This window comes from Cryptomeria japonica, chromosome 8, assembly GCF_030272615.1.
Source record: "Cryptomeria japonica chromosome 8, Sugi_1.0, whole genome shotgun sequence".
In the NCBI taxonomy this organism is placed as follows: Eukaryota; Viridiplantae; Streptophyta; class Pinopsida; order Cupressales; family Cupressaceae; genus Cryptomeria; species Cryptomeria japonica.
In genome coordinates this window covers 410,125,135-410,150,799 of record NC_081412.1, presented here as the reverse complement: position 1 = coordinate 410,150,799, position 25,665 = coordinate 410,125,135, and the positions used below count along the sequence as shown (strand labels likewise).

Below are 25,665 nucleotides of genomic sequence, written 5' to 3'. Positions count from 1 at the left end.
GATCGACTGGTCAGAGGGAGAGAAATCAGATCTAGCAGACCTTATGAGGTCGGTGGTCGAGTACTCTAAGTGGTGGACATCTGAGCAGACGAAACAATTGAAGTCCAAAGGTGTGACCTTGACCTATGATTTAATGGGAGTAGATGACTCTCTGTCCTCCAACCCTTGTATCACTACAGGCAATGCTCGGAATCCAGAGAGTGTTGGGTCCCGAAAGAGGAAGGAATTAGTGGGAAGCTCTGGAAAGGCCAGAGGGAAGAATATTGTAGGGGAGAGACGGGAGTCCAACGAAGGTCATTCCATCCTGAGTGCCGCATCTGCCGTGCCTGATCAACATGCAGTTGAAGAGCAGGAGATGGACATATATATGGTAAATAATGAAGTGAGAGTGCCTTCTCCTTCAATTGAGGAAATAATGAAAGAAGCTGTCCAAAGTCTAGACAGGGAACAGGTTTCAAATGTAGCCACAGAAGTTGAAGAGGCTGAGCCCCCAGTCGTTTTCCTTGATGATATAGTTATTGAACCAGGAAGGGCAGATGATGGGTTTGATCAACACACTGCTGAGCAGTCAACCATTCTTGATTGGTTGAGGGAAAGGGGAAGGGCTAAGGTCCCTAAGGAAGCTCATTCTGAAGAGAACACAACAACATTTCTGGAAAAGATGAATGAACCAGTTATAGTCAAGCCACCTAAGCCAGCCAAAAAATTCTCTTTGATTCAGAGGGATAGTGCAGGATTCAGGACAATTCAGATAGCTATGCCAAAGGAAGGGAAAACTCGGGACAATGTTGCCCTAGAGGATTATAAGATCACCACTATAGAGTTGGGAAAGCCTACCCAGGACCAAGAAGTCCTGTACTTTGATGACTCTTGCAACGCCCTCAAGGCGAGTCTAGCCCAGGAGAGAGAGAAAAGGAAGAAGGTAGAGGAAAAAAACCAGCAATGGAGGAAATATGTTCTCCATCTCACCCGGCCACTCAACCATGAGATATCGGTCACTCCTCCGTAGCCTCTTCAACAAGAGTCAATGAAGGATTACGAGGACATGAAGGGTACATTCACATAGGCCAAGGAATGCGTTTCAGATGCTTTGGCACGTGCTGACATACTTGTAGAGAATTTAGTATCAACACATGAGTTGGCCTCTTCGTTGGTCAACCGAATTCAAGACCTAGCTACAAATTGGGAAGATGTTGAAGAAATTCAAGATGAACTACTTCCGCAATTGAAGGTTTTCGAGGCCTGTCGAAATGAAGTTTGGTAGATGCAGGTGTCAAACAGGTTGGGGATAGATATGACTTTAACACCTGGTATTATGCTTTGGTCACCAGGATTGAAGTTCTGAAGAAATCCGAGACTAAGCGCTTTGAGACAGAGGAGAGTGTCAGGGAAATTTTGAGTAATGTGTTTCATGTAGCATCAAAGATTTGGAAGAAAGAGAGTATAAGAGAGCAGTACTTGCAGGCGGAAAACCTGAGAGCCAGGATTCGGCCGAGCTTCTTCAAAGACTCAGGGATGATTGACAAGGGCAATCTTTCAAGGATTGCAAATTTTCTCTTCATTGATGAGAACTTTCTTGCCCAAGCAATGGAGTGGGAAGGCATCCTCGTCACATGTACTGATGATGTGGATATCACGATTTCCAGATTAGCAACTTGCCAAGTGTCACTATGGAGGAGGTTAGGCTCATCGTGTCCAGATACATCGAATCTGCAAAAGGGGAAACTGGACACTCACATCAGTGACAATAGCAGCTATGCCACATGTCACTTTCTTATTCTTTCAAACTAATAGAGTTTTGGGAAACCCTAATTAGGGTTTGTAGCTTTCAATCTGGGCCCTTGATCACTGTTTGATCTTAGCTGTTCATTTATTCTTGAAAAATTGTATAAGGCTACCTCCTCTCATTTGGAGAGTGTGAGGTTTTTGACATATTGTTGCGTGAAGGTCATTTTCGAATAATATATTACATGTGCGCTTTCTCTTAAGGCTTTGTGATCTCTATTGTTTGAATGATTAGCATGGTTTCAATTTCCTCAACACTTAGTTAAAATTAATCTAGATTTGCTTTCATGTTATTAGAATTGAATGAAGGATTTGATAAGTGTTAATTGATGGTGTATCTCCGCTCATACTTTTGGTGAATGGATGATTTCCATCTCACTGTGCAAAGTTAGTTTGAGCCTATCCTCTGTGCATGCCAATATTTCAATCATAAGCACAACCCATTGAAGATTGCACCCACTTTGTTTAGTTGTCCTTAGTGTGGTTTCCTGAGAGCACCCAGTTGATATCGTCTTCGGAGTTCGTAGGATTAGATCAGCCTTCTCGAACCCTATCTCTTTTCTCCTTTTTAAAAGTTTAAATCTCGGAAAATCTAAAAAAGAAAGAGCCCAAAATTGCTAAACTCGTCTAAGTCCAACAGTTCAAAGGCATTTGTTAACGTAAGTCCCCATTGAGATTTTCAGCATACACTACCCAAGAAGCTATTTCACTAAAGTCGCTTGTTCGCACATATAGACCTTGGAATCAGTAGTGGATTTTTAGGAGAGGATAGAATACGTTTAGGTATCTTATTCTAATGTTTGGTAGATGATAAAACAAACACCAACAGGTAGTAATGTCCTCATTTTTAGTGAAAGTGATTTCTGAACATTTAGGTTTGTTTTCAAGTTTTTTCAAAGTTTAATTGATGAACAAGGGGTATCTCCAAAGTTTTTTTGAGAACATAGGATCAGTCTTGCACAATCGGTGTCGGTAGTGAGCTCAGTTGGCTTTGGTGAGCCTAGTGATGCTTTTAGAATTAGTTTTGAACCTTTTCGAAGCTCTTCAAACTTCTTGGAGGAGTAGGCTAATGTTTAGTAAGCTACCTAGTTGCCCTTGGTCATCATCCCAAGTCTTTAGCACTATGTTGGTATGATTATAATTTAATTTTTATGCCATTTCAGTGCTTTTTTGAACCTTTTCAAAGCTCTTCAAACTTCTTGGAGTAGGCTATTTTTTAGTAAGTTACCTAGTTGCCTTTGATCATCATCCCAAGTCTTTAGCATTATGTTGGTATGATTATAATTTGATTTTTATGTCATTTCAGTGTTTTTTGCAACTTGGGTTAATTATTGAGTTACTAATTAATTATTCAATTAAGTTGTCTAATGTTGAAAAAATAACAAAGGGACAATTTAGTCTAATAGCTTGTAAAAAATGTGCTATGATGTGTTTTAAGTTGGATGTCTAGGCTTGGGGAAATTTTGACATGAAAAATAATATTAATTCTCCTAAAAGGTCTTTGTGAGTTAAAAAGAAACTATTATATTTGGTTATTTCCCTCCAAAAAAGTTATAAAAGGAGCTTGAGGGCTCGTTTGAGTTTTAGACTTGTGAATGTTACTATGTTATGCCGTTGGAGAGAGCTTGAGTTATTCCAAAGCGTCTTGAGGATGAAAATCCTCTTGGAATTGCTGGTTTTGGGGACAAACCCCCCTCAGCTAGCTAGTGTGGTTTCATGCAAACATCAAAATTGTGTTATAGTTTTGGGATTGCATTAATGGAGGATTTGATGTGTTTTGATAATGCTAAATTTTAATAGAGTTTGAGTTTTTTGGATGGTGAATTTGCTGATTTTCTTGCTGGCTATACCACCCTTTCCATGTCGTACACTTCATGCTTGGTCATACAATGTGGGTTGCAGGTATCATGGTAATTTTGATATACAATTATTTGTAGATTTGTATGCCATTTTAATGTTATTGCAGGCTATACATTGAGGGAGTTCAAACATAAGTGGTTGTTGGCTGTACCATATCATTGAGGGCATGGGAAAGGATAGGTAGGAGCGCCTAGTTCTGATGGCTCTTTCCTCTTTGTCTGGGGTCACTTTGACCTTTTAGCAAGTTTCTTTGATGTTTTGGGATGGAGAAGTGAGTTGGTGATGAAATATGTTGGTATTTATACCTGCTTTTCTGTTGTACCAGCAACAATAATGCCCTGTTATACACCTGCAAATTTACTGATTGCAGTTATCATCTTGTAAAAGCTTCTTCCAGTGAGCTATGATAATGTTTGGAGCTGATTTGTGGAGGTGTATCAGCTTGTGTTCTTGTTTGGTGTGTTGGGTGTGAGCTTTTGAAGATTTTTGAGTGTTTACTTGCTGTCTAAACTTGTTGCAGTACATTTCTAGAGCATTATCGATCCTGTACCAGTGTAATATTCATCATCCATCAAGGTATATTGCCATTGTTTCAAACTGGGTGCGTTTCTTCATGATTTTGGGTTTTGTTTAGAGTGTTACAGCAGATCTGTTTCACGTCAGCACTTATTATTAGCAACTAATCCTCTTATTTTGGTATTTACGATGCATATGAAGTAATCTTGTAGTGCTTCGGATGGTCATACTGCTGAAAGCTATTATTTCTATGCATTTTAGATCATGAACACTGGATGGTTGTACTGCCAGTGGGTTTGAACTTTGATATTGCTGATGTACTTACTCCACTGAATAAGTGGTTATTTTGTAATTAGCTTTTCCATTGAATATATGGAAGTGCCCTGTTGTTTCCCACTAAATAAGTGGAAGAAGTTTATTACATTTTAAGTATTGCATATGCACTCCACTGAATAGATGGTATCAGCTGGCTTTCTGTCTAGTGTATTACTTTCAACTGCTGCAATTTAATTTGATACGTTAGATCCTTTCACTATATGCTTTCAGTTTGCCCATCACGGGAACTGGGTGATTAGAAAGTGAAAAGGACATTGCATTGGAATCTTACTTTCAGTTAATGTGATTTAAAAGAAAAAATCTAGTGTGGTTATTATATATTTCATGAATGTTCATAGGGAATCTTTTTGATTTCAATTTGTCTTAGAGTTTGGTTAAAGCAGTGGGTGAGTTTTATGTAAGAGATGAATATTTAGAAGGGATGGATTTAGTGCTTGAAATTGTAGAGACCACCTTAGCTAGGTCACTCTCCATTGTGGGCTATGACTTTAGGGACTTGGTTTCTATGTCATCTTTTTGTGATCTAGAGTGTTTCCTAAGTTTGGTGGGTGTTGTGCTAAAGGGAATGCTGGAGGGGAGCCTTATTGTTGTTGATAGTTTGAACCGTCTTAAAGCTCCTTTCAATGCACCATACCTCCATGTGGACTACATTAGAGTAGACTATGCAAGTAGTGTTGTCACAAAAGTTTGCACCCTTGCTGAGCTATCAACCCAACAACCTTGTGAAACATGGAAACGACCCCGAAGTGTGGAACCTTTCGCAAGGGGGGTTGAACCGAATCTTTGGAGAAGGCTGACTTCCTTCCTAATCTAGGTGTAGGTGTTGAACCAACCCAACACTTCAAATTCTACTTCTAAACTTGCTCTAACAGCTTGTAGAGGAAAAGGGAAGAAGGAAATGCGGAAATTAAAAGAAGGTGATGCACAAAGATAAGAGATGTCTCTCTCCCTACCCTGAAATAACACAAGGAATCAATCAAAATACCATGGAGATGGACAAACTTCAATTGTATAAATGTCACCAAACACACACATGGAGGTTAGGGCTTACTAAATGTCAAAAGGGGAGAAGGTTTCCCACAAATCATGCTCAAAAACAAGTTAACACAACATTTACATGAGAAAAAGCTACGAAACACACACTTATCATGAAGGTAAGAAAACATACATAGTAGGAACAAGTCAAAGAGAGGCAAGAGTGATGATTTCAATTCATTCCCAGGCCAATGGCCAAACTCACATTGCAGATTTGCAAGAAATATACAAGTCTTCAAGAGAAGTGAATGAGTAGAAGATAGCTTGAACTTGTAGAGAGAGAACCCTTTACAATGAGGCTTAATAGCCTATTTATAGAAAACTGGTTGCAGAGAAGGAACCAATAGTCAAAGAGGAGAAACCTTGACTCTTGCGTGTACAAGGGAATTTCAGTTTGGGAAGATGGGGAAGTGGCCAAATTTGACATGATAGTGTGTGCAAGAAACCATACCATATCTTGACAAGGAAATCCCAAGAAGGAAAGTGCATTTGGAAGGTAAATTGCCTAACAATCCACGGTCAGAGCATGCAGACCTTAGATGAAGACCATCAAGCAACCATAAATAGGTATGGCCTTGAAATCCATTTGATGGTAACCTACAAAATGCAATAAATGCGCCCCTATAGCTTCATGAATCGAAATAGACAAGTTGTAGGAGATGGTGAAGCATTAAGATCCTTGAGTGTCAATCATGCCATCTGAAAGTGTTGTTAGTCATCGGAGATCGGGCATTGGGCGTTCAGGAAATCATCACTAATGATGAGGAATCAGATCCCAGGAGTTCGAAAGACCAAAGGAATGAGAGGGAGGTGGGAGAAGAATTTTGGGTTTGGGGGTTCGGGGAAATAAGCTAACACTTACCAAAAGAATAAGGGTTAGATTGGTTCCCTGAAATCCAAAATTTGACAAGGGAATTTTGGGTTTCAGCATTCGTGGAAATAGGCCAATGCTTTCCATAAGGTATGGGTTAGACTGGTTCCTTGAAATTTGAAATCTAAGAGGGAAGGGAATTTCGGGTTTTGAGGTTCGGGGAAATAGGCTAATGCTTACCAAAAGAGTAACGGTTAGATTGGTTCCTTGAAATCCAAAATTTGACAAAGGGAATTTCAGGTTTTGGGGTTGGGGGAAGCAAGCTAACGCTTGCCATAAGGTAAGGGTTAGACTGGCTCCTTGAAATTTGAAATTTGACAAGGGAATTTCGAGTTTCAGGGTTTGGGGAAATATGCTAACACTTGCCATAAGGTAAGGGTTGCACTAGTTCCCTGAAATCCGAAATCTGACGAGGAAGGAGATTTTGGGTTTCGGGGTTTGGGGAAATAGGCTAACGCTTACCAAAAGTGTAAGGGTTAGACTAGTTCCTTGAAATTTGAAATCCGACAAGGGAAATTTGGCTCTCAGGGTTTGAGGAAATAGGCTAACTTTTTCCATAAGGTAAGGGTTAGACTGGTTTCCCAAAATCCTAAATTCGACAAGGGAATTTTGGGTTTTGCGGTTCGAGGAAACAGGATAAGGCTTGCCATAAGGTAAGGGTTAGACTAGTTCCCTGAAATCCGAAATCTGACAAGGGAATTTTGGGTTTTGGGGTAATGTAATGTCCCCAATTTTTAAAAGTGACAATTAATTAAATTAATTCTTATTAAGTTGTCCAAAATAAATATTATTTAAAAGGATGACTTATTATTAATTAATTTAATTATAAAAAAACAAACGAAGGTAAAATAATACTATGAAATGTCACTTTATCCCATCCTCGCAGGCAAGTTCAATGGTTAGGAGATGATTAGCTAACCAAGGGGGATTTTGTCACTTTTTGGCCTTCCTGAGCTTAAATTATATAGACTTTATAATAATTCATTATGAAGTTACTTTTTCTATAATTAGAAAATTTTATAAAGTAACTTTATAAAAGGGGGATTAATGAAAAGTTAATAATAAATTATAAGTTTACCCCTTGGGTGCCCCTCTCTAGTAAAAAATGAGAAATAAACTTTAAATTAAAAATGGTACCATTCATGACAATTGGAACCTCAAAATGGACGCCCAAGTTGGAGGAATATTCCAATGGAATTTAGCATTTTTTAAGCCCTAAGTTGGACGTGGGGTTGAGAAGTCAAAAAGGAGATGCATGGGAAAGTTTGGGATTGTATTGTTATTCATTTTTTGGAGATTACCTTTCGTCAACAGGTCTGCAACGAATATGGCAGAGGTCTGAGTGCAGATTGGAGACGAAAGCCTCCATCTTTTGGTGATAGGGCGTAGCCCCTTTCACTGGACAACATCTTGGCACACAGGGAAACTTCATTTCAGGCCATTCGGGGCTAAAAATCAGAAGTTTACAGGGTTTGACAACAACTACAGAGCTTGTATTTCAGGGCTGAGCAAGTTTGGAAGATCTTATCAGCAAAGTAGACAATATTCTAGCAAATCGTACAATCCCTAGCTGAACTGTACCACCAAATCTTGCTTGGAGATTGTAGAAAATAAATACAAGGGTTTTAAGTCTGCAATTTGCATTGATTTTCATTGTTGGCAATAAAGAATAATATATTAGTGGTTATTTTGGAGAAATAAGGTCAATTGTGATCAGCATATTCAATAGTTCAGGGAAATTCTTCATTCCTGGAGGGCCACGCCTAGCAAGGAGTTAGAATTCCACTTGGGTCTGCGTAATTCTTCATCAATTGTTTTTGGTAATTCATTTTTAGGGTCAATAAAGTCAATTGGAACTGTCATTATATTCAGGAAGCTCCTATTTCATCATATATTGAATTTCAGTCAAATAAGGAGGCTCAACCAGGCAGGCTCAAGATACTTGGTATGCAAATTTGCTCATTAAGTGGAATTAAAAAGTTATTCTTGATTTATTACATTGCTGTTGTAAAATTCAAAAGTCTGATTTTAATTCTCAGTATTAGTTTAATTTCATTTTTGCATTTACTTCCATTATGCATCATTCAAAAACCCTAAAAAACGCATAAAAACCAAAAAATCTCATCAAAACCAAAAACTACTATTCATTGGTCAAAGAAATTAGTCAAACAAACCAATCAGCTGTCCAAAATCTTAGTTGGCATCTTTCAGTGGTATCAGAACATAATCCTGCCAGCTTGAGGATTATAAACTAAAATATATCCAATTCTTCACATAACCCGCACGCACTTAATTATATTCCTTTTATTTTTATTAATCCCCCAATCGCTTATAGCGATGATGATAGGATTGCTGTTTCTGATTATACTTTGGGAGTATGCAATAGTTATGGTGCTGTTCCTGATTATTGTCTTTAAATGTATGTGATTGAGTTTCCCAATAAGGTGGCTGCTCAAATGAGTGATCCAAATATGGATGTATATATAAGTAAACAATATCCAATGATGCTGATTGGAATGAGATCGATCCTCTTTTAATAGTTTAGGATACTGAATGGTTGCACCTCTTACTTGGGAAAAGACGTGTCCTTCCCTTAATCGTATCTTTTCATTACTTACACAAATTGGCTATGTACCTTTCCATGAGCAATTGTTAATCATACAAATTGCACCTTTACTCCTAACCGTAGCCTTTGCATTATGAAGCGTAATTATTAATCATTCATTGGGTAACTAATCGATAGATTAGTAAATCGGGTTTTTACTTCACGATTAATATAATCATCTATTCATGTCTAATTAATCCCTCTATTATCGATAATGAATTTTGGTTTGGCATAACGATGATATCAATTTGGATTACCTTCATATATGATTGATGCATATAGTTCCCCTTGCTTGGTGGAATCATGAATATCCTCTATGATGTGTATGTTTCTGTGTGGCTTCAATATTATGATCTATGAGTATTGTTAGTGTAATGCCCCCTATTAGGAGGCTGACTTATTCTTTATTATTAATTAATTAATAAATATTAATTAATTACTAATAATATCAAACAAACTTTAATAAATATTAATAAATTAATAATAGTATCAAACAAACATTAATAATAATAATAACTCACATAAATCAGAGACTAAATACACATTAGCTTTTGAATTAAGATTCATTGGTAGAAATTGAACAGCTATCCATAATCTGATCAAAATTTGTATTGTATTTAATATTGGTTCTATTTATGGTATCGTATTAATATGATATTATTTATAATGTATTTTGACAATTTATGTTATATTTTATATTTATTAAATAGCACGTTATATGATAAGTGTAATATATTCAATATATCTATTTTATGTTTTAATAGTATTTTATGGTAAAATTTCTTTAATAGTTAATATAATATTAATAATTGAAATATGAACGTTACATTGAAATAAAACAATAATAATAAATAATAGTCATAACAAATAATAAACATTAATAATCATATATTAGAGGAAAATCGTGAAGTCTCATAAATGAGACGATTTTTTTTAATATTATTAAATGTTAATTAATAAACGTTTTAATTATCGTATTTATTTAATCCAATGTCCAAAGAGGGGTTATGACAGGCTCCTATTTCATCATATATTGATTTTCAGTCAAATAAGGAGGCTCAACTAGGCAGGCTCAGGATACCTAGTATTCAAATTTGCTCATTAAGTGGAAATAAAAGGTTATTCTTGATTTATTACATTTCTGTTGTAAAAATCAGAAGTCTGATTTTAATTCTCAGTATTAGTTTAATTTCATTTTTGCATTTACTTCCATTATGCATCAATTCAAAAATCCTCAAAAACGCATAAAAACCAAAAAACGTCATCAAAACCAAAAACTACTATTCGTTGGTCAAAGAAATTAGTCAAACAAACCAATCAGCTGTCCAAAATCTTAGTTGGTATCTTTCAGGTAATAGGCTAATGCTTGCTATAAAGCAAGGGTTAGATTGGTTCCCCGAAATCCAAAATCCGACAAGGAAGTGAATTTTGGGTTTTAGGGAAATAGGTTAACGCTTACCAAAAGAGTAAGGGTTAGATTGGTTCCTCGAAATTCAAAAAATGACAAGGGAATTTTAGGTTTTGGGGTTTGGGGAAATAGGCTAGTGCTTGCCATAAGGTAAGGGTTATATCGGTTCCCTGAAATCTAAAATCTGACAAGGGAATTTCGGGTTCGGAAAAATAGGCTAACACTTGCCATAAGTTATGGGTTGGATTGGTTCCTTGAAATATGAAATCCGACAAGGAAGGGGATTTTGGGTTAGTGGAGTTTAGAGGTTTGGAAGGCAAGATGCAAGGATGAAGGGAGAAGGCCCGAAATCTGACCCATGACAAAAGAACACTCAAGCATTTATGACTTGGTGCTTGATCAACAGGGGCAAAATTGGTCCATGGAACATATCTTTGATCGGTTCTCATTGATAGACCAAGGGTGTCATAAAATGACAAGTAGGTAGTAAAATATTTGCTCACAATTGCTAGGTTGGTAAGCAAGCAAGAGTTCTTTGGCTTTGAGGCCCAACAAATTGGAGGTTGGCAATTTGAAAGATTAGCTTGGATTTTCCCCATTTGTGTTTCTTGGTCTAGGTTTTTGTTTATTTATTTGATTTCTTAGTCCTTTGTTTGCCCTTGATTGTCCAAAAAGCTATATTTTTCTTATTTTGTTTTCTACAAGGTGGTGCAATTATGTTAATATTATTTTGCCTTTACTTTTGGTTTAATATAAAAGGGTGTGGACTTGAAGTCCACATTTGTTTATGAAAAAAATGCTACTTGATAGAAAGAAATAGACGTTTTTTGAGAGAATGGATGAAAATAAGTCTATGCTAGTGTAGTATGAATGCCACCTTAGTCAAACATAGTCCTTAATATTAGCATTAAAAGAATCACTTGAAATTTCTAAGACTTGGCCAGTCTCAAGGCAGGTGGAGCAAAATGGGTCTTGAGGACTTGTGACTTAGGTGCTTGGCGAGTCTCAATAGGTAGATTAACATAGGTTTATGAAAATGAGGGAAAAAAGGTATGCAATGTACCGTACGCTTTCTTGCCGTACGACAACAACACCTCCATCATACAGACAACTCCACCTCCACCGTACAGGCAATGCTACCTCCACCATATGACCAACACCCTCCATCGTACAACCTCCACCGTACGGCCCTACACTCTGTACGCTCCTTGCCTTCCGTATGGTCAATTGACTCTCTGTGTACGAACTAATAATCACGGTCTCACAAATATGGTTCCGTTATATGTAATATGTTGGACAATATAATTAGTTTAACACGATTTGGCACAACAATGAATAGACCAGGCAAGTAGAAATTCAGATTCAATAATGATAACACTTCACATTACAAAAAAAATCTTGGACTGAGGGCTGAGAAGAGTAGGGTGAGGAGTTACTTCCACCGAACTGCGGATGCCAAGTAGGGAGGATCTCCCACCTCCGAAATGGAAGATGACTAAACTCCAACTGGAATTCGTACACATAGAGAAAACACCAAATTTGCATACCTACAACAATGACTAACTCAGCCATATATATGGCTTCGGGGAAACTTCCCGAAGGATTACAAAAAGAGCCGACACGGACAAAATGTTACCGCCAAAAGTAAAAAGGGCCCGAGATATAATAAATTTAACTTTCGGGGCCATACACACACTTATTAAATTATTTAATAATATTGGGGACATTACAATCCTCCCTACCAGAGAATTGCTTGCCCTCAAGCAATTGCAGACTTGGATGCGCCAAAATCTACTCGCCTTCCCAGGTGGCATCTCGATCAACAGATCCTTTCATCGTACAAGGAATTCCTTGACTGTGCGTGACCTTAGCTTCTTCTCTCTGACATCGATGATCTCAACCGGTTCTAGAATTAGTTTCTGAAAGATCCCTAAATAGGTCTTTTGATGCCTTGTTTTAATTTTAATTTAATAAACTATATTTGGGGCCTTTTTGGTGTTCTTAGAGACTAGACAGAAGATTACAATCATCTAGAAGTGAAATAACATTCACATGTACAAGCAAAAAACATACCAAAGATCCAGTGCTAGGGTTTGAGGCTGGTTTGCTATCTAGAAAATGGATACAAACTGAGAAGGATGGTGTAGGAATAGATCAGTGGATCCAATCTGCTTATTCTGCCATAAGATGAATTACCAATAACAAATTGGGCAAGAATCCAATTACCAGCTAGAAATCCAACCTTTGCCAGGCAAAATTATACAATATTGACCTTCTTTTCCCACTGTTTTGCTCACCCTGATCACAAATCTAGTCAGTTGATTGTGATTTCTTCCACACTCCCTTTCTAATCCCAACAATGAGATCAAGCACAAGAAATGGAGTTAGAATCCTCCATTTAATTTTAAATTGATGCACAGCCTTCTAGAATGGTACGACCCTGCTTGGAATGGTACGACTGCAATTATAAAACCCACACTTGCTGCAATTTCAAGACAAACTGCTCAGAACTGATGTATTGTACCTAATGGTGATTGCTGGGCTGGTTTTGTTGCTAAATTGACCCCCAATGGGTCTAGACAAGGCACATCCTTGTCCCACGTGAGCAAATTAGTGGGTACACCTCCACTACCAATGCAGATCTGAGGGTTTACGTCCTCCAAACACCTGCAATTTCTGCTGCTAATGCAGAGCAGAGAAAAATCAGAAATAAAATAATAACATAATCTCATTTCTCTCCTCCAAAATGTCTAATAACCTTTTCCAAAGAGTGGTGTAGCCCTAAATGGAATATCCCATTGGAATCCAACTCAAAAGGCATCTTCCTTGACATCTTTTGGGTCCACACAGCTTAAAGGCTTTTAAAGAATGACATGGCAAGGGTCCCACCATGCCATGTCATTTAAGTGATTTGAGCAAAGGGGGCGTTGACATTAAAGGGGCCACTTTATTAAAAGGTACACATAGCACTTTATTCAAACATAAGCCCTTATTAAAAAAAAGAAACTTAGGCTTATAAAGTAACTTTAAAGAAGTTACTTTTCCTTAATGACTTTTGACACTTACAAATTTTTAAGTGTCTTTATTCATCAAATGCAATGTGCGAATTGCATCAAAAAGATGGGGACATGACAGTTTCCCTTCTTCGTCAATGGGTGGCAGGTCCTTCGACACTGTGACACGCTGCCCGATGGCCTTCTTGAGGCATGACACATGAAAAACATTGTGAATCTGACTCCCCTTGGGAAGTTCCAACTCGTAGGCAACTTCGCCCACCCGCCGAACCACTCTGTAGGGTCCATAGAAACGTGGCTTCAACTTCTCCTTATCACATATCCTCAGGGAGGATTGTCTATATGATTGAAGCCAAAGGTATACTAGATCGCCAACCTCAAAACTCCGCTCAATCTGGTGTCGGTCGGCATACATCTTCTGCTGGTTCTGAGCCCTCTGCAGGTTATCCTTGAGAGATCTCAGGATGTCCAAACTCTCCTGTAACTAGTCTTTAGCCCTTGGTGCGCGACTTTCACCCAATGCCAGATCCACGAAAGACGAAGGTTCATAACCATACAGTGCTTTTAAGGGCGCCATACCTATCGACATGTGGTAGGTGGTGTTGTAACAGTGTTCACCCAAATGTAACCAACGAACCCATGCCTTCTGTTGTGCTGAGACATAGTTCCTGAGATAACTCTCCAACCATTTGTTCACGATATCCGTCTGTCCATCCGTTTGCGGATGGTAGCTCGTGCTTGGTGACAACTCGGTTGCTGCCAACTGAAATAACTCCATCCAAAAGGTGCTCAGGAAGCGGCTATCCCTGTCACTCACTATGTTTCGCGGAAGACCATGCAAGCGGAATACCTCTCGGGAGAACAACTCGGCCACTTGAGATGCCTAGTATCCAGTGGAGATGGCAAAGAAATGGGCATACTTGGTCAAACGATCTGTCATGACGAAGATGCAATCCTTTCCTTGCACCTTGGGAAGCCCAGTAATGAAATCCATTGAGATGCTATCCCACTTCTGGTCGGGGATTGGCAACGACTGAAGCAGTCCAACAGGTAAGGTGTACTCAGATTTGTTCTGTTGGCAGGTGGAGCATGCTTGCACGTATTGCAGAACGTCATTCTTAAGGCCCTTCCAAGAGAACCTTTCCCGGATTTGTTTGTAGGTTTTCAGGTATCCTAGGTGTCCGGCCAAGGGTGAGTTGTGCATTTCTTTTAGAATTTTTTCCTTCATCTTGGACTCGGGCACCAAATAAATTTTGTCCTTGTAGTAAATGATGTCGTCAACCACCTTGTATCTGTCATCCTGCACTTGACCATCCATCAGCTCACACGCGAATGTATTCTTGGAATATTCAACCAAAATAACTCCAACCGAAATAACTCCATCCAAAAGGTGCTCAGGAAGCGGCTATCCCTGTCACTCACTATGTTCCTCGAAAGACCATGCAAGTAGAATACCTTTCGGAAGAACAACTCGACCACTTGAGATGCCTGGTATCCAGTGGAGATGGCAAAGAAATGGGCATACTTGGTCAACTGATCTAACTTGATGAAGATGCAATCCTTTCCTTGCACCTTGGGAAGCCTAGTAATGAAATCCATTGAGATGCTATCCCACTTCTGGTCAGGGATTGGCAACGGCTGAAGCAGTCCAATAGGTAAGGTGTGCTCAGATTTGTTTTGCTAGCATGTGGAGCATTCTCGCATGTACTGCAGAACGTCATTCTTAAGGCCCTTCCAAGAGAACCTTTCTCGGATTTGTCTGTAGATTTTCAGGTATCCTGGGTGTCTGGCCAAGGGTGAGTCGTGCATTTCTTTTAGAATTTTTTCCTTCATCTTGGACTCGGGCACCAAATAAATTTTGTCCTTGTAGTAAATGATGTCGTCAACCACCTTGTATCTGTCATCCTGCAGTTGACCATCCATCAGCTCGCACGCAAATGTATTCTTGGAATATTCAACCAACAGATGTTCCTTCCAATCCGCTGAAATCTGGGATAGAGAACATATGGTAGGCCTTCTTGACAGAGCATCGACCACCACATTATTCTTACCCTTCACATACTCAATGTCAAAATCAAATGCTTGGATTTTGCTCACCCACTTTTGTTGTCGTTTGTTCAAATCCCTCTACTCCAAGAAATATTGCAGGTTGTTGTGGTTTGTTCGCATGACAAACTTTGCCCCGACGAGGAAGTGCCGAAACTTCGTCAGTGCGTGCATGATGGCGAGCATCTCCTTGTCATAGATGGAATACAGCCGCTCTGCTCTCGAGAGCTTCTGACTCTCGAACGCGATGGGGTGACAGTCTTGCATCAACACCGCTCCAATGCCTTCACTCGAGGCATCGCACTCCAAGATGAAAGGGCGAGTGAAGTGTGGTAGTGCTAGAACCGAACACGTACTCATAACTTCTTTCAACTTGTCAAAAGTGTGCTGGGCCTGCACATCCCAGTGGAAGGATCCTCTCTTTGTTAGATCTGTTAGTGGTGCACCAATCTGTGAAAATCCCTTCACGAACTTTCTATAATAACTGCACAATCCAAGAAATCCATGCAGCTCTGAGAGAGTCTTGGGAGGCGGCCAGTCCAGAATGGCCTGAATTTTCTCTTGATGTACTTGAACCCCACGGGCACTGATGATGTGTCCCAAGTACAATATCTCTGTCATTCCAAATTCACATTTGGACCTCTTGGCAAACAATGATTGTGACTCCATGATTCCCAAAAATTCGTCCAAATACCTTAGATGTTCCTCCCACGTTTTGTTGTAGATGAGTATGTCATCAAAGAACACCAACAGGAACTTGCGCAACTGCTTGTTGAAGATGTGATTTATGCACGACTGAAAGTGGCCGGAGCATTGATTAATCCAAACGGCATGACCAAGAACTCATAGTGTCCGTAATGGCAATGAAAGGCTGTATTCCCCACATCTTGCTCCCTCATGCGGATTTGGTGGTAGCCGGAGCGGAGATCAATTTTGGAGAAATAGACTGCGCCATGTAGTTCGTCCAGCAGCTCATCGATCCTGGGGATGGGGTATGTATTCTTGATAGTCTATTTGTTTAATGCACGGTAATCCACGCACATCGGGAGGGATCCATCCTTCTTTACTAGCACTACTGACGACGCGAAGGGACTAGAGCTGGGCCCGATCCATCCTTTGTTGAGGAGTTCCTGGATCGTCTTCTCTATTTCATCCTTAAACTTCTTAGGATGGCGGTAGGGTGTGGTAATGACGGGTTTGGCTCCTTCCTCCAATTCGGTGGTGTGCTCAAAGCCACGGTGTGGTGGTATGTCAGGTGGGATGTCAGGGAATACTATGCTATGATTATCCAACACCAACTGAAGCTCCTCATCCTGGTAGTGAGATTGTTGCCCTCTCGCAGGTTCTGTTGAGATCAAACAATGTGCTGCCCAAACGACTTCATCATGTCTGAAAAGGGCTTCCATTCGTTTGGCCGAAATCTCCCTCGGGCCGCCATTCGACATTCCTCTGAGAACCACCTTCCCGCCATCCACCTCAAATGAGAACTCCATCTTTTTGAATCTCTGCGTGTACTGGTCGAGGGTCTCCATCCATTGAATGCCCAATATGACATCCGTGTCATCCAGATCTACTACAAAGAAATCGTCAGTCACCGTGTAATTTCCCATGGTGATGCTCAGTTGCGGAACCAGGTGAGTGCATGATAGGAGATTTCCTCCCGCCACCTTCACATTGAACCCTTCATGCTCTTTTGTACGCAGACCCCTTCGGGTGACGAGTGATGAGTTTATGAAGTTGAGCGAGGCCCCACTGTCGAGCATGACTAGGACTCGTTGCCCTTGAAGCGTACCATGTACCCTAAACACACTGCACCTTGGGGTACTAGCCAGTGTGGCAATGATGCCTCCCCTCTGTACTAGTGTGGAAATTCTCTCCGCTTGTCCTGTTTCTTCTATAGAGTCTTCCTTTGGTGTCTCACTTTCTTCAGGTTCCTCCTCGCCATCAGACATGACCTCAATATAATGAATCTTCCCTTTGCCCAAGCATCGGTGCCCTGGCTCCCACGGCTCCTTGCAGGTGAAACAAAGCTTCTTCCTTCTGAGCTTCTGTTTTGTGGCCTCATCCAATGACGACTTCTTCGGAAAGATTTTGATATCCTTCTCCTTCGGGGCGAAGGGTGGTTTGGCATGTGGACAATTTTTGGAGGAAGAAGATGTCGTCATGTCACGCGCCTTCTGAATTACTTCCGTGAGCGTGTTGGGGTTGAACCCTTTCACCCAACCCTTCAGTGGTTCCATCAACCTGTCCATGAATAAAACCACCAATCTCCTTTTCGAGATATCTGTCACCAACACGGACAATCTCTGGAATTCTGTAATGTAAGTGTCCACCGGTCTAGATTGCTTCAGTTGAGCCAGCTCTTTGAAGTTGAGTTCTGGATCTCTTCCGTCAAAATGGTCTATGAGCCTCTTCGTGAATTCGGCATATGAAGTTATCTGATCGTGGCCGAGGGTGACCATTCCATGATGCCACCATTCGTGAGCGACTCCTAGGTGAAGTGCAACAAATTTGATAGTTTCATCTTCAGGCATTGGGTTAAGTTGGAAATAGGTATTTCCTTTTTGTACCCAAGCTTGTGCCGAGGTTGCTCTGGTCCCATCAAAGGGTGACAAATTAATCTTACCAACCTTCCATTTGATATCATCGTTATAGTAGCCATAGTAGCCATGACTTTTGCTGCTCGAGTATTTCATCCGTAGCTCGACATAATCCTTGAAGGATATGTCTCCCTCGAGGTTTGCATCCCTCCAATCTTGATTCAACTGTGCTTGCAACTCCTGGAAAGTGGGCTCTTGCTCCCCACGCGGTGCTTCAGTTCTCTGGGGAAAAGTTGGCATCAGTGGTCGGAAATTTGAACGTTGTGGGTTTGACCTTCCAGTGATTGAATTATCGCTCTGTCCATTATGATCTCCATTTGTTTTTCCCAAGGCCAATTGACGCAATGTATCTTCCATGAGTTTTTGTCTTTGTTCCCCTCTGATCATGGTGTTGTTGAGCTGAGCTTGGCTTCTGGTTAGCTCCCTTAATAGTGCCATGACTTCATTGGTAGGGTCGCGTGGTTCCCCCATTCGGTCGACAGAACGGTACCTCCTTTTGGTGTACACCTGCATCCACTACCCGACAGGCTGGCAAGATCACCAGCTCTGATACCACTGCAATGTAACATACACTTTCTTGCCGTACGACAACACCGCTTCCACCGTACGAACAACTCCACCTCACCGTACGGGTAACGCTACCTCCACTGTACGACCAACACCCTCGACCGTTCAGTCAATACCGTACGGCCAACCCCACTGTACAGGCTACAACCAACACAACCTCCCGTACACTCTCCACCGTACGACCCTACACTCCGTATGCTCCTTGCCTTCCGTATGGTCAATTGACTCTCTGTGTATGGACTAATAATCACAGCCTCGGAAAGATGGTTCCGTTAGATGCAATATGTTGGACAATATAATTAGTTTAACACGATTTGGCACAAGAATGAACACACCAAGCAATTAGAAATTCAGATTCAATAATGATAACACTTCAGATTACAAAAAAAATCTCGGATTGAGGGCTGAGTAGAGTAGGGTGAGGAGTTACTCCCACCAAAATTGCGGATGCCAAGTAGGGAGGATCTTCCACCTCCAAAATGGCAGACGACTGAATTCTAATTGGAATTGACACACAGAGAAAACACCAAATTCGCATACCTACAACAATGACTAACTCGGCCATATATATGGCTTCGGGGAAACTTCCCGAAGGATTACAAAAAGAGCCGACATGGACAAAATGTTACCACCAAAAGTAAAAAGGGCCCGAGATATAATAAATTTAACTTTCGGGGCCATACACACAGTTATTAAATTATTTAATTATATCGGGGACATTACAAGGTATAAAAATTTGGAAATGCTTAAATGTAAGGCATGAATGTCGAGTGTTTTTTAAAGGGTTTGGAGGACTTTTGGAGGATGTTTAAAAATGATAAAATTATGAAAAATGGCATAGGTTAATGTGGTCTCAAATTTTTTAATTTGAGCTTGGTTATGGGGGCTCCACCCCTTGACCCTACCTTATATCATGATAGGGATTGTGCCCAGTGTTAATGATATAGTGTCGGTAGAAATCCTACAGGCCAACTCAACAAGATCAAATGTGTGAATGGCCTATTGGCCTTACACATTTGATGAATCTATCAACTTTATTAATCCTTTAATATCTTTATTAAGTCACATATGCATTATCAGGTTTAATGATTAAACATACATTATCGAGTTTGACTTATCGGATTTGTTTCAAAGGGGCCGACTTTTGGTTGAAGTCTGCCACCCCTCATTTGAAGGCATGCGATGCTTCATGAAGTTCGTGCCTCCTTGATGAGAGCCGACTCGTGGGTATCTCCTTTCGATGGATATATATGGACGTGGTCTTCCCTCTATGGAACTGAGATCAGACAGCAAGTTCGATCATAATTAGGCAGATCGAATTCATGTACAAGCAGATCAATTGATGGTGAGAAATTTATGTAGCATGCTCGGGGTGACGATAAGAGCTTATCGTCTATTGTTGGGAAGGCAATAGATCTGATGTTTGCCTGTGGTTAACGAGCAATACCTTAAAATCAACATGGTATCAAAGCCAGGTTCCTTCTATAGAGCCTAACCGCTTGAAGGTAGATCTTGTGCTCTCAAGGGAAATTCAATCAGAAACAATTGTAGATTTATTATCTCTTCCAGATCGAAAGGCGACTATAGAGGATAATGTAGTGATTACACTCGTTGACCTCCGCCCTTCATAGTGGCGTCGGTCAGGCGTCTAAACAAATCAAGTGGCAATCAGGGGATCGAGTCTCCTCAGGCCTCGAGAACAAGTATGATGGCCCAAAATCCTTTTCGTCTAAAGTTCCGTGGGGGAACGCAGACAACAACTTGTGCAAAAACTTGCCTGTGCCCAGTCACAGGATTTCGCCCAAGATTTCAAAGCTCGACATTGTCAGCATTGAAAGATGTCGGCTTGTGACTCGAACTCGGGCTGCTGTGGTTGGAGAGGTTTCTGTGCTCAATACAAATTCTTTGAAGAAGAAGAAAGGGCTAGAGACGGAGCCTGTAGCCCTGTGGAATTGGTACTTGGATTGGCTTTATCAACACAAGGAGCTCGGATTGTATATCGATGTCATCCGAATCGGGTTTAAGGCCTTGGAAGAGCTTGAGGCTGGTTTGATTGCCAATTCGGATGAGGGTCGCATGGTCAGGCATTATTGGCTCAGTAAGTCTAGTATTGCTCCCAATCCTAATTTGGGGCAGCAGATTGATAGAATGCTTGACGCTGTCTGCAAGTTTGCTGACGATGTAATCAACATCAAGGACGACCTCTCTGCTCAGAGCATCGCTCGATTCTTGTTGCCAGCTTCCCAGTGTGAATTCACTTTGAATTTGGTTTTGGAAGAGTTGTAGAGGGATCCGTGGGCAACACAGATGGATGCAAGAGCTGCACGTTGCATTGGCATTGCTCTCAGTGTGGCCGCAGGGCTGGTTGGGGCTTGTGTGCCTGGCACTGCTGCTAGAATTATGCTTTTCATTGGCGGTCCCTCTACCCAAGGTTCAGGCACTGATGAATCTCTATTCAAGGTAGGAAGATTGCTTGCATTTCTTCGTAGAGGAAGAATCAACATTCAGAGGGAGTCTGACATATCGTCAGAAGTAACCTTGGACGAAGAGATCAGAAGGTGGATATTTGCTTCAGAGGGAGCTTGTTTTTCAGCTTGAGAGGGAGCCTATCATTTCAGCTTTAGAGGGAGCCTATCATTTCAGCTTTAGAGGGAGCTCGACATTTCAGCTTCAGAGGGAGCCACGTCATCATGAAGATTTGGTTAATGCATTTTTCTTTGTGATGGAGAAATTTGAGGTGAAAGCCCTTGTTAATGAGTTCTTCTCTGAGAGAGAGAAGTTCGAGGTGCAATCCCTTGTTAATGCATTCTTCTCTCGGAGAAGTTTGAGGTGAAAGCCCTCGTTCCACCCTCCGCAAGTAGGTATGGTGGACCCACCCTCTGCAAGTAGGCATGGTGGAGATGCATTCTTCTCTGTGAGAGAAGTTTGAGGTTTCAGCCCTTGTTATGCATTCTTCTCTGTGAGAGAAGTTTGAGGTATCAGCCCTTGTTATGCATTCTTCTCTGTGAGAGAAGTTTGAGGTATCAGCCCTTGTTGTGCATTCTTCTCTGTGAATGAAGTTTGAGGTTCCAGCCCTCGTTCCACCCTTTGCAAGTAGGTATCGTGGATCCACCCTTTGCGAGTAGGTATGGTGGAGATGCATTCTTCTCTGTGAGAGAAGTTTGAGGTTTCAGCCCTTGTTATGCATTCTTCTCTGTTAGAGAAGTTTGAGGTATCAGCCCTTGTTATGCATTCTTCTTTGCGAGAGAAGTTTGAGGTATCAACGGTCAACCCTTGTTGTGCATTCTTCTTTGTGAGAGAAGTTTGAGGTTCCAGCCCTTGTTCCACCCTCTGCGAGTAGGTATGGTGGATGTCATGTGAGAGACTACATGACTTAGCATTTGTGTGTATTCACCCTCTGGGAGTAGCCATTGTGGTCAAACATCACGATGAGTTGATAAGCTTCTTTCATTCACATGAGTGTAGTCATTATGTTAGTCATCGATGAGGTGATGTGACTTGTAGAGATTAAGAAGGATTCCTCCCTAGCTAAGAGGGAGTGTTGATGATATAGCGTTGGTAGAAATCCTACAAGCCGACTCAACAAGATCAAATATGTGAATGGCCTATTGGCCTTACACATTTGATGAATCTATCAACTTATATTAATCCTTTAATATCTTTATTAAGTCACATATGCATTATCAGGTTTAATGATCAAACATACATTATTGAGTTTGACTTATCAGATTTGTTTCAAAGGGGCCGACTTTTGGTTAAAGTTTGCTACCTCTCATTTGAAGGCATGCGATGCTTCATGAAGTTTGTGCCTCCTTGATGAGAGCCGACTTGTGGATATCTCCTTTCAACGGATATATATGGACGTGGTCTTCCCTCTATGGAACTGAGATCAGACAACAAGTTCGATCATAATCAGGCAGATCGAATTCATGTACAAGCAGATCAATTGATGGTGAGAAATTTATGTAGCGTGCTCGGGGGTGACAATAAGAGCTTATCGTCTATGGTTGGGAAGACAATAGATCTGATGTTTGCCTGTGGTTAACCAGCACTACCTTAAAATCAACACCAAGGGTGTTGCCCCTTGACCACATTCTAGATCTCAACAAGGGGTGCTGACCCTTGACCCCACTAGGGGTGTTGCCCCTAGACCCCCACTAGGGGCACTACCCCTTGACCCTATTGGGGTACAACTCCCAAAATCCTTGCTCTAACTTTAAAAGAAAAAGAAATGAAAATATTTTTTTGCCATGTTGGATGGAAGAACAACATTTTCTATTTTTTTTTACTTTTTTTCCAATAAATTCCTAGTGATTAAGTTATATTTGTATTTCTAGTTCGCTAAGTCAAACCCCTATCCTAAGTAATGCTCCTAAGGTTGTAGTAGCATTTGCTAACTAGTTTGAGATACAAGTGCATGACTCCATGTAGAGCTATTAATGCTGGGCTGTTTCTTCTTCTTTTTTTTTTTTTCCAATCAAATTCCTAGTGATTATATTATATTTATACTTCTAGTTTGCTAAGTCAAATTCTATCCTAAGTAATGCTCTTAAGGTTGTTGCAGCATTTGCAAACTTGTTTGAGATACAAGTGCATTAGTCCACATAGAGCTAGTAACGTTGGGCTGAGGATATAAGCTCCTTTTTACCATAGCTCATGACTCCATATTGTGATTTTTGCTTTTTATGCCATGGATATCATAATCTATGAGTTTTGTTCATCTTAAACACTTAGACAATTTTTATATATCTAAAAATGTTGTTTTCTTCAGCTAAAGCCTAAATTCCACTTTTATACTCATGTAATCAATGTATACTTTTACATGTGATGAAAGTAGCTTCTATTTGATTAGTTTATTGTGTTTTAAATGTTTATTTATTCAAGGATGCATTAAACAAGTTTTAAATGCTTAAAAATATCTATATTTCATGATTTTTTCAGTTCGCTGAGTTTTGGTTGAGTTTGGAGTCCAGGTGGAAAATTAGCTTCCCTAGTTCGAGGCAACTCTGGGTCTTATAGCACTGGTCTTTATACTTGTGTAGAAGAGCTTCTTTCTTCCAAAGGTCCAAAACATATCCCACTTTATTACCTAACAGTTTATTTATAACCTTTTTTTCCACTCTATCTCTTTTATCTCTTAAACGTGGGATAGCTGGCATGTGTATCGTCAATGAAGCAATCAGCCAACAAGGATCATTACTGTACAATGTCTTAATGGTGACATCAAAATAAATGTGTGATATGTTATATTGAACAGATTTTGTGTCAAATGCATCTGGTTTGTCCATGAGATTTATTGATCTGCAATATAATTTCCCAAGTACTCACTTCCCTTGACAATTGTCAATTTTTTTTGTTTATCCATCTTTTTGAGGGCAATAGCAAATAGTTGGAGCTAAATTGTTCTCAACACATTTAAACAGCCCCTTCCAAATTTTACTTGTAAACATGGGGTCTCAATCAGTAAAGATGTTCTTTGGAAGAATATGCAGCCTATGTATATGCTCCATATGTTTCAGAAACTTCTGAAGCTTTATCATTTGTCATAACATCAATGGAAATAAAATGGGCTATCCCATTTGTAGGCTGGCAATAAAGTCTGTGCTAATGTATTCCCATTTTTGGTTGAGAATGGTTAAGGTCTGCAAAGGACCTTGGCTTCACCCATTCTCCATTTTATTCCTTTGGCAGATTTATCATGATGCGACAATGTTTTTTACACCTGTCAATCCCTTCCAAAAAGATTGCTTCTTATGCTTTAGTAGGTTGTAAAGAAGCCAATGTGACCAGCAGCAGGTGAGGAATGATAGTCTTCTTGTACATTCCGTTTAAATTTAGGTTTGGTACAAGATTGTATGCGGTTGTTGTTAAAAATCAGATCCTTCGAAAAGGTATATCTGTTGTTCCCTAAGGTGTTTTTTGAGTGTTGCAACATAGCTGTGCCTGATTCATCTTTTGCAAATTCAACCAATAATTGTTCTTTATTGGGGTTCTACCACAGATATTGCATGCAACTTATGAAATCTTCATAATAAATCAGCAATGACATTATTTATGCCATCCCTATATTAGATTTTGAAATCACAAGCATGTTCAATTCAGCTCATAACATGAGGTTTCATGCAGTTCGCTATAGATTTTTGTTGAACAATACTACTAGGTGAAAAAAGTTCCCTTCATGGTTTGCATAACCTTCTGCACTGTGGAATGCATAACTTTTCCCTTTGTGAGCTAATTAGAAACTAAGCATTGTAAATGGTTCTTTGGCATTTTATAACTTCATGATCATATGTTAACTTATTAATTGACAGGGTGTGGCATGACACTGCTATCCCATTTGGAGACACTCTCCAGCAGTTTGAAATTTGGTTGGGACGTCATAACTTGTGGGAAGAAGGGGCATCAACTCTTCACTCGGCTGCATTTGTCACTTGGTTAGTGCACATCTAAGTTTAGCTTGCACACTGTTAATTTTATTCATAATCCATTTTAACATTCTTGTAAATGTTCTAGTGTAGAAGAAGATTTATATATCCAGCTGAAAATATATTTTACTTCTTGAACCTACTATCATTGAATTTACATAGTGGATTAATTGCTTGTTGTCAAAATGAATTAAGTGTTGAATTATTAGTATACAACTTACTACTTGAAGTTGAAGGCTATTATTGATGAACCTAAATGGTTGGTGAGGAAGATGCACTCCACAATTTAAAAAAAATGGCCCTAATTAAGTTTTCATTAGCCTTGTTTCTTACGGATTTTCAGATGTGTTGTCCTCAATTTTTGATTTCAAAAATTGGACTATCACATGGAAATTTTTATTAAAAAATGAAAATTTTTACTCTATGGCACGCTTCCCGAGGCAGAAATTCGCCCCATCCTTGGACTGGATCGATTGTTGATCCATCCCCAAGCTACATTTCAAATTTCGTCGCGTTTCGAATCCGTTTGCTATGTTTTTGCTTCAATGTAGGGGAATTTTTCGATAATTACCAGTAACGGGTAATTTGTTTTTCAAA

General features: G+C 40.0%; 1 protein-coding gene across 2 annotated transcripts in view; it reads left to right on the top strand.

Annotated features, from left to right (window-relative positions):
• The window catches only part of LOC131028576 (uncharacterized exonuclease domain-containing protein At3g15140), a 102,803-nt gene that overhangs the window by 51,995 nt on the left and 25,143 nt on the right, over positions 1–25,665 (top strand). For both annotated transcript variants that reach the window (XM_057958887.2, XM_057958886.2), the window contains exon 4: positions 24,955–25,077. In XM_057958887.2, coding sequence (XP_057814870.2) covers positions 24,955–25,077 — 123 coding nt within the window. The remainder of the gene's footprint in view (positions 1–24,954; positions 25,078–25,665) is intronic.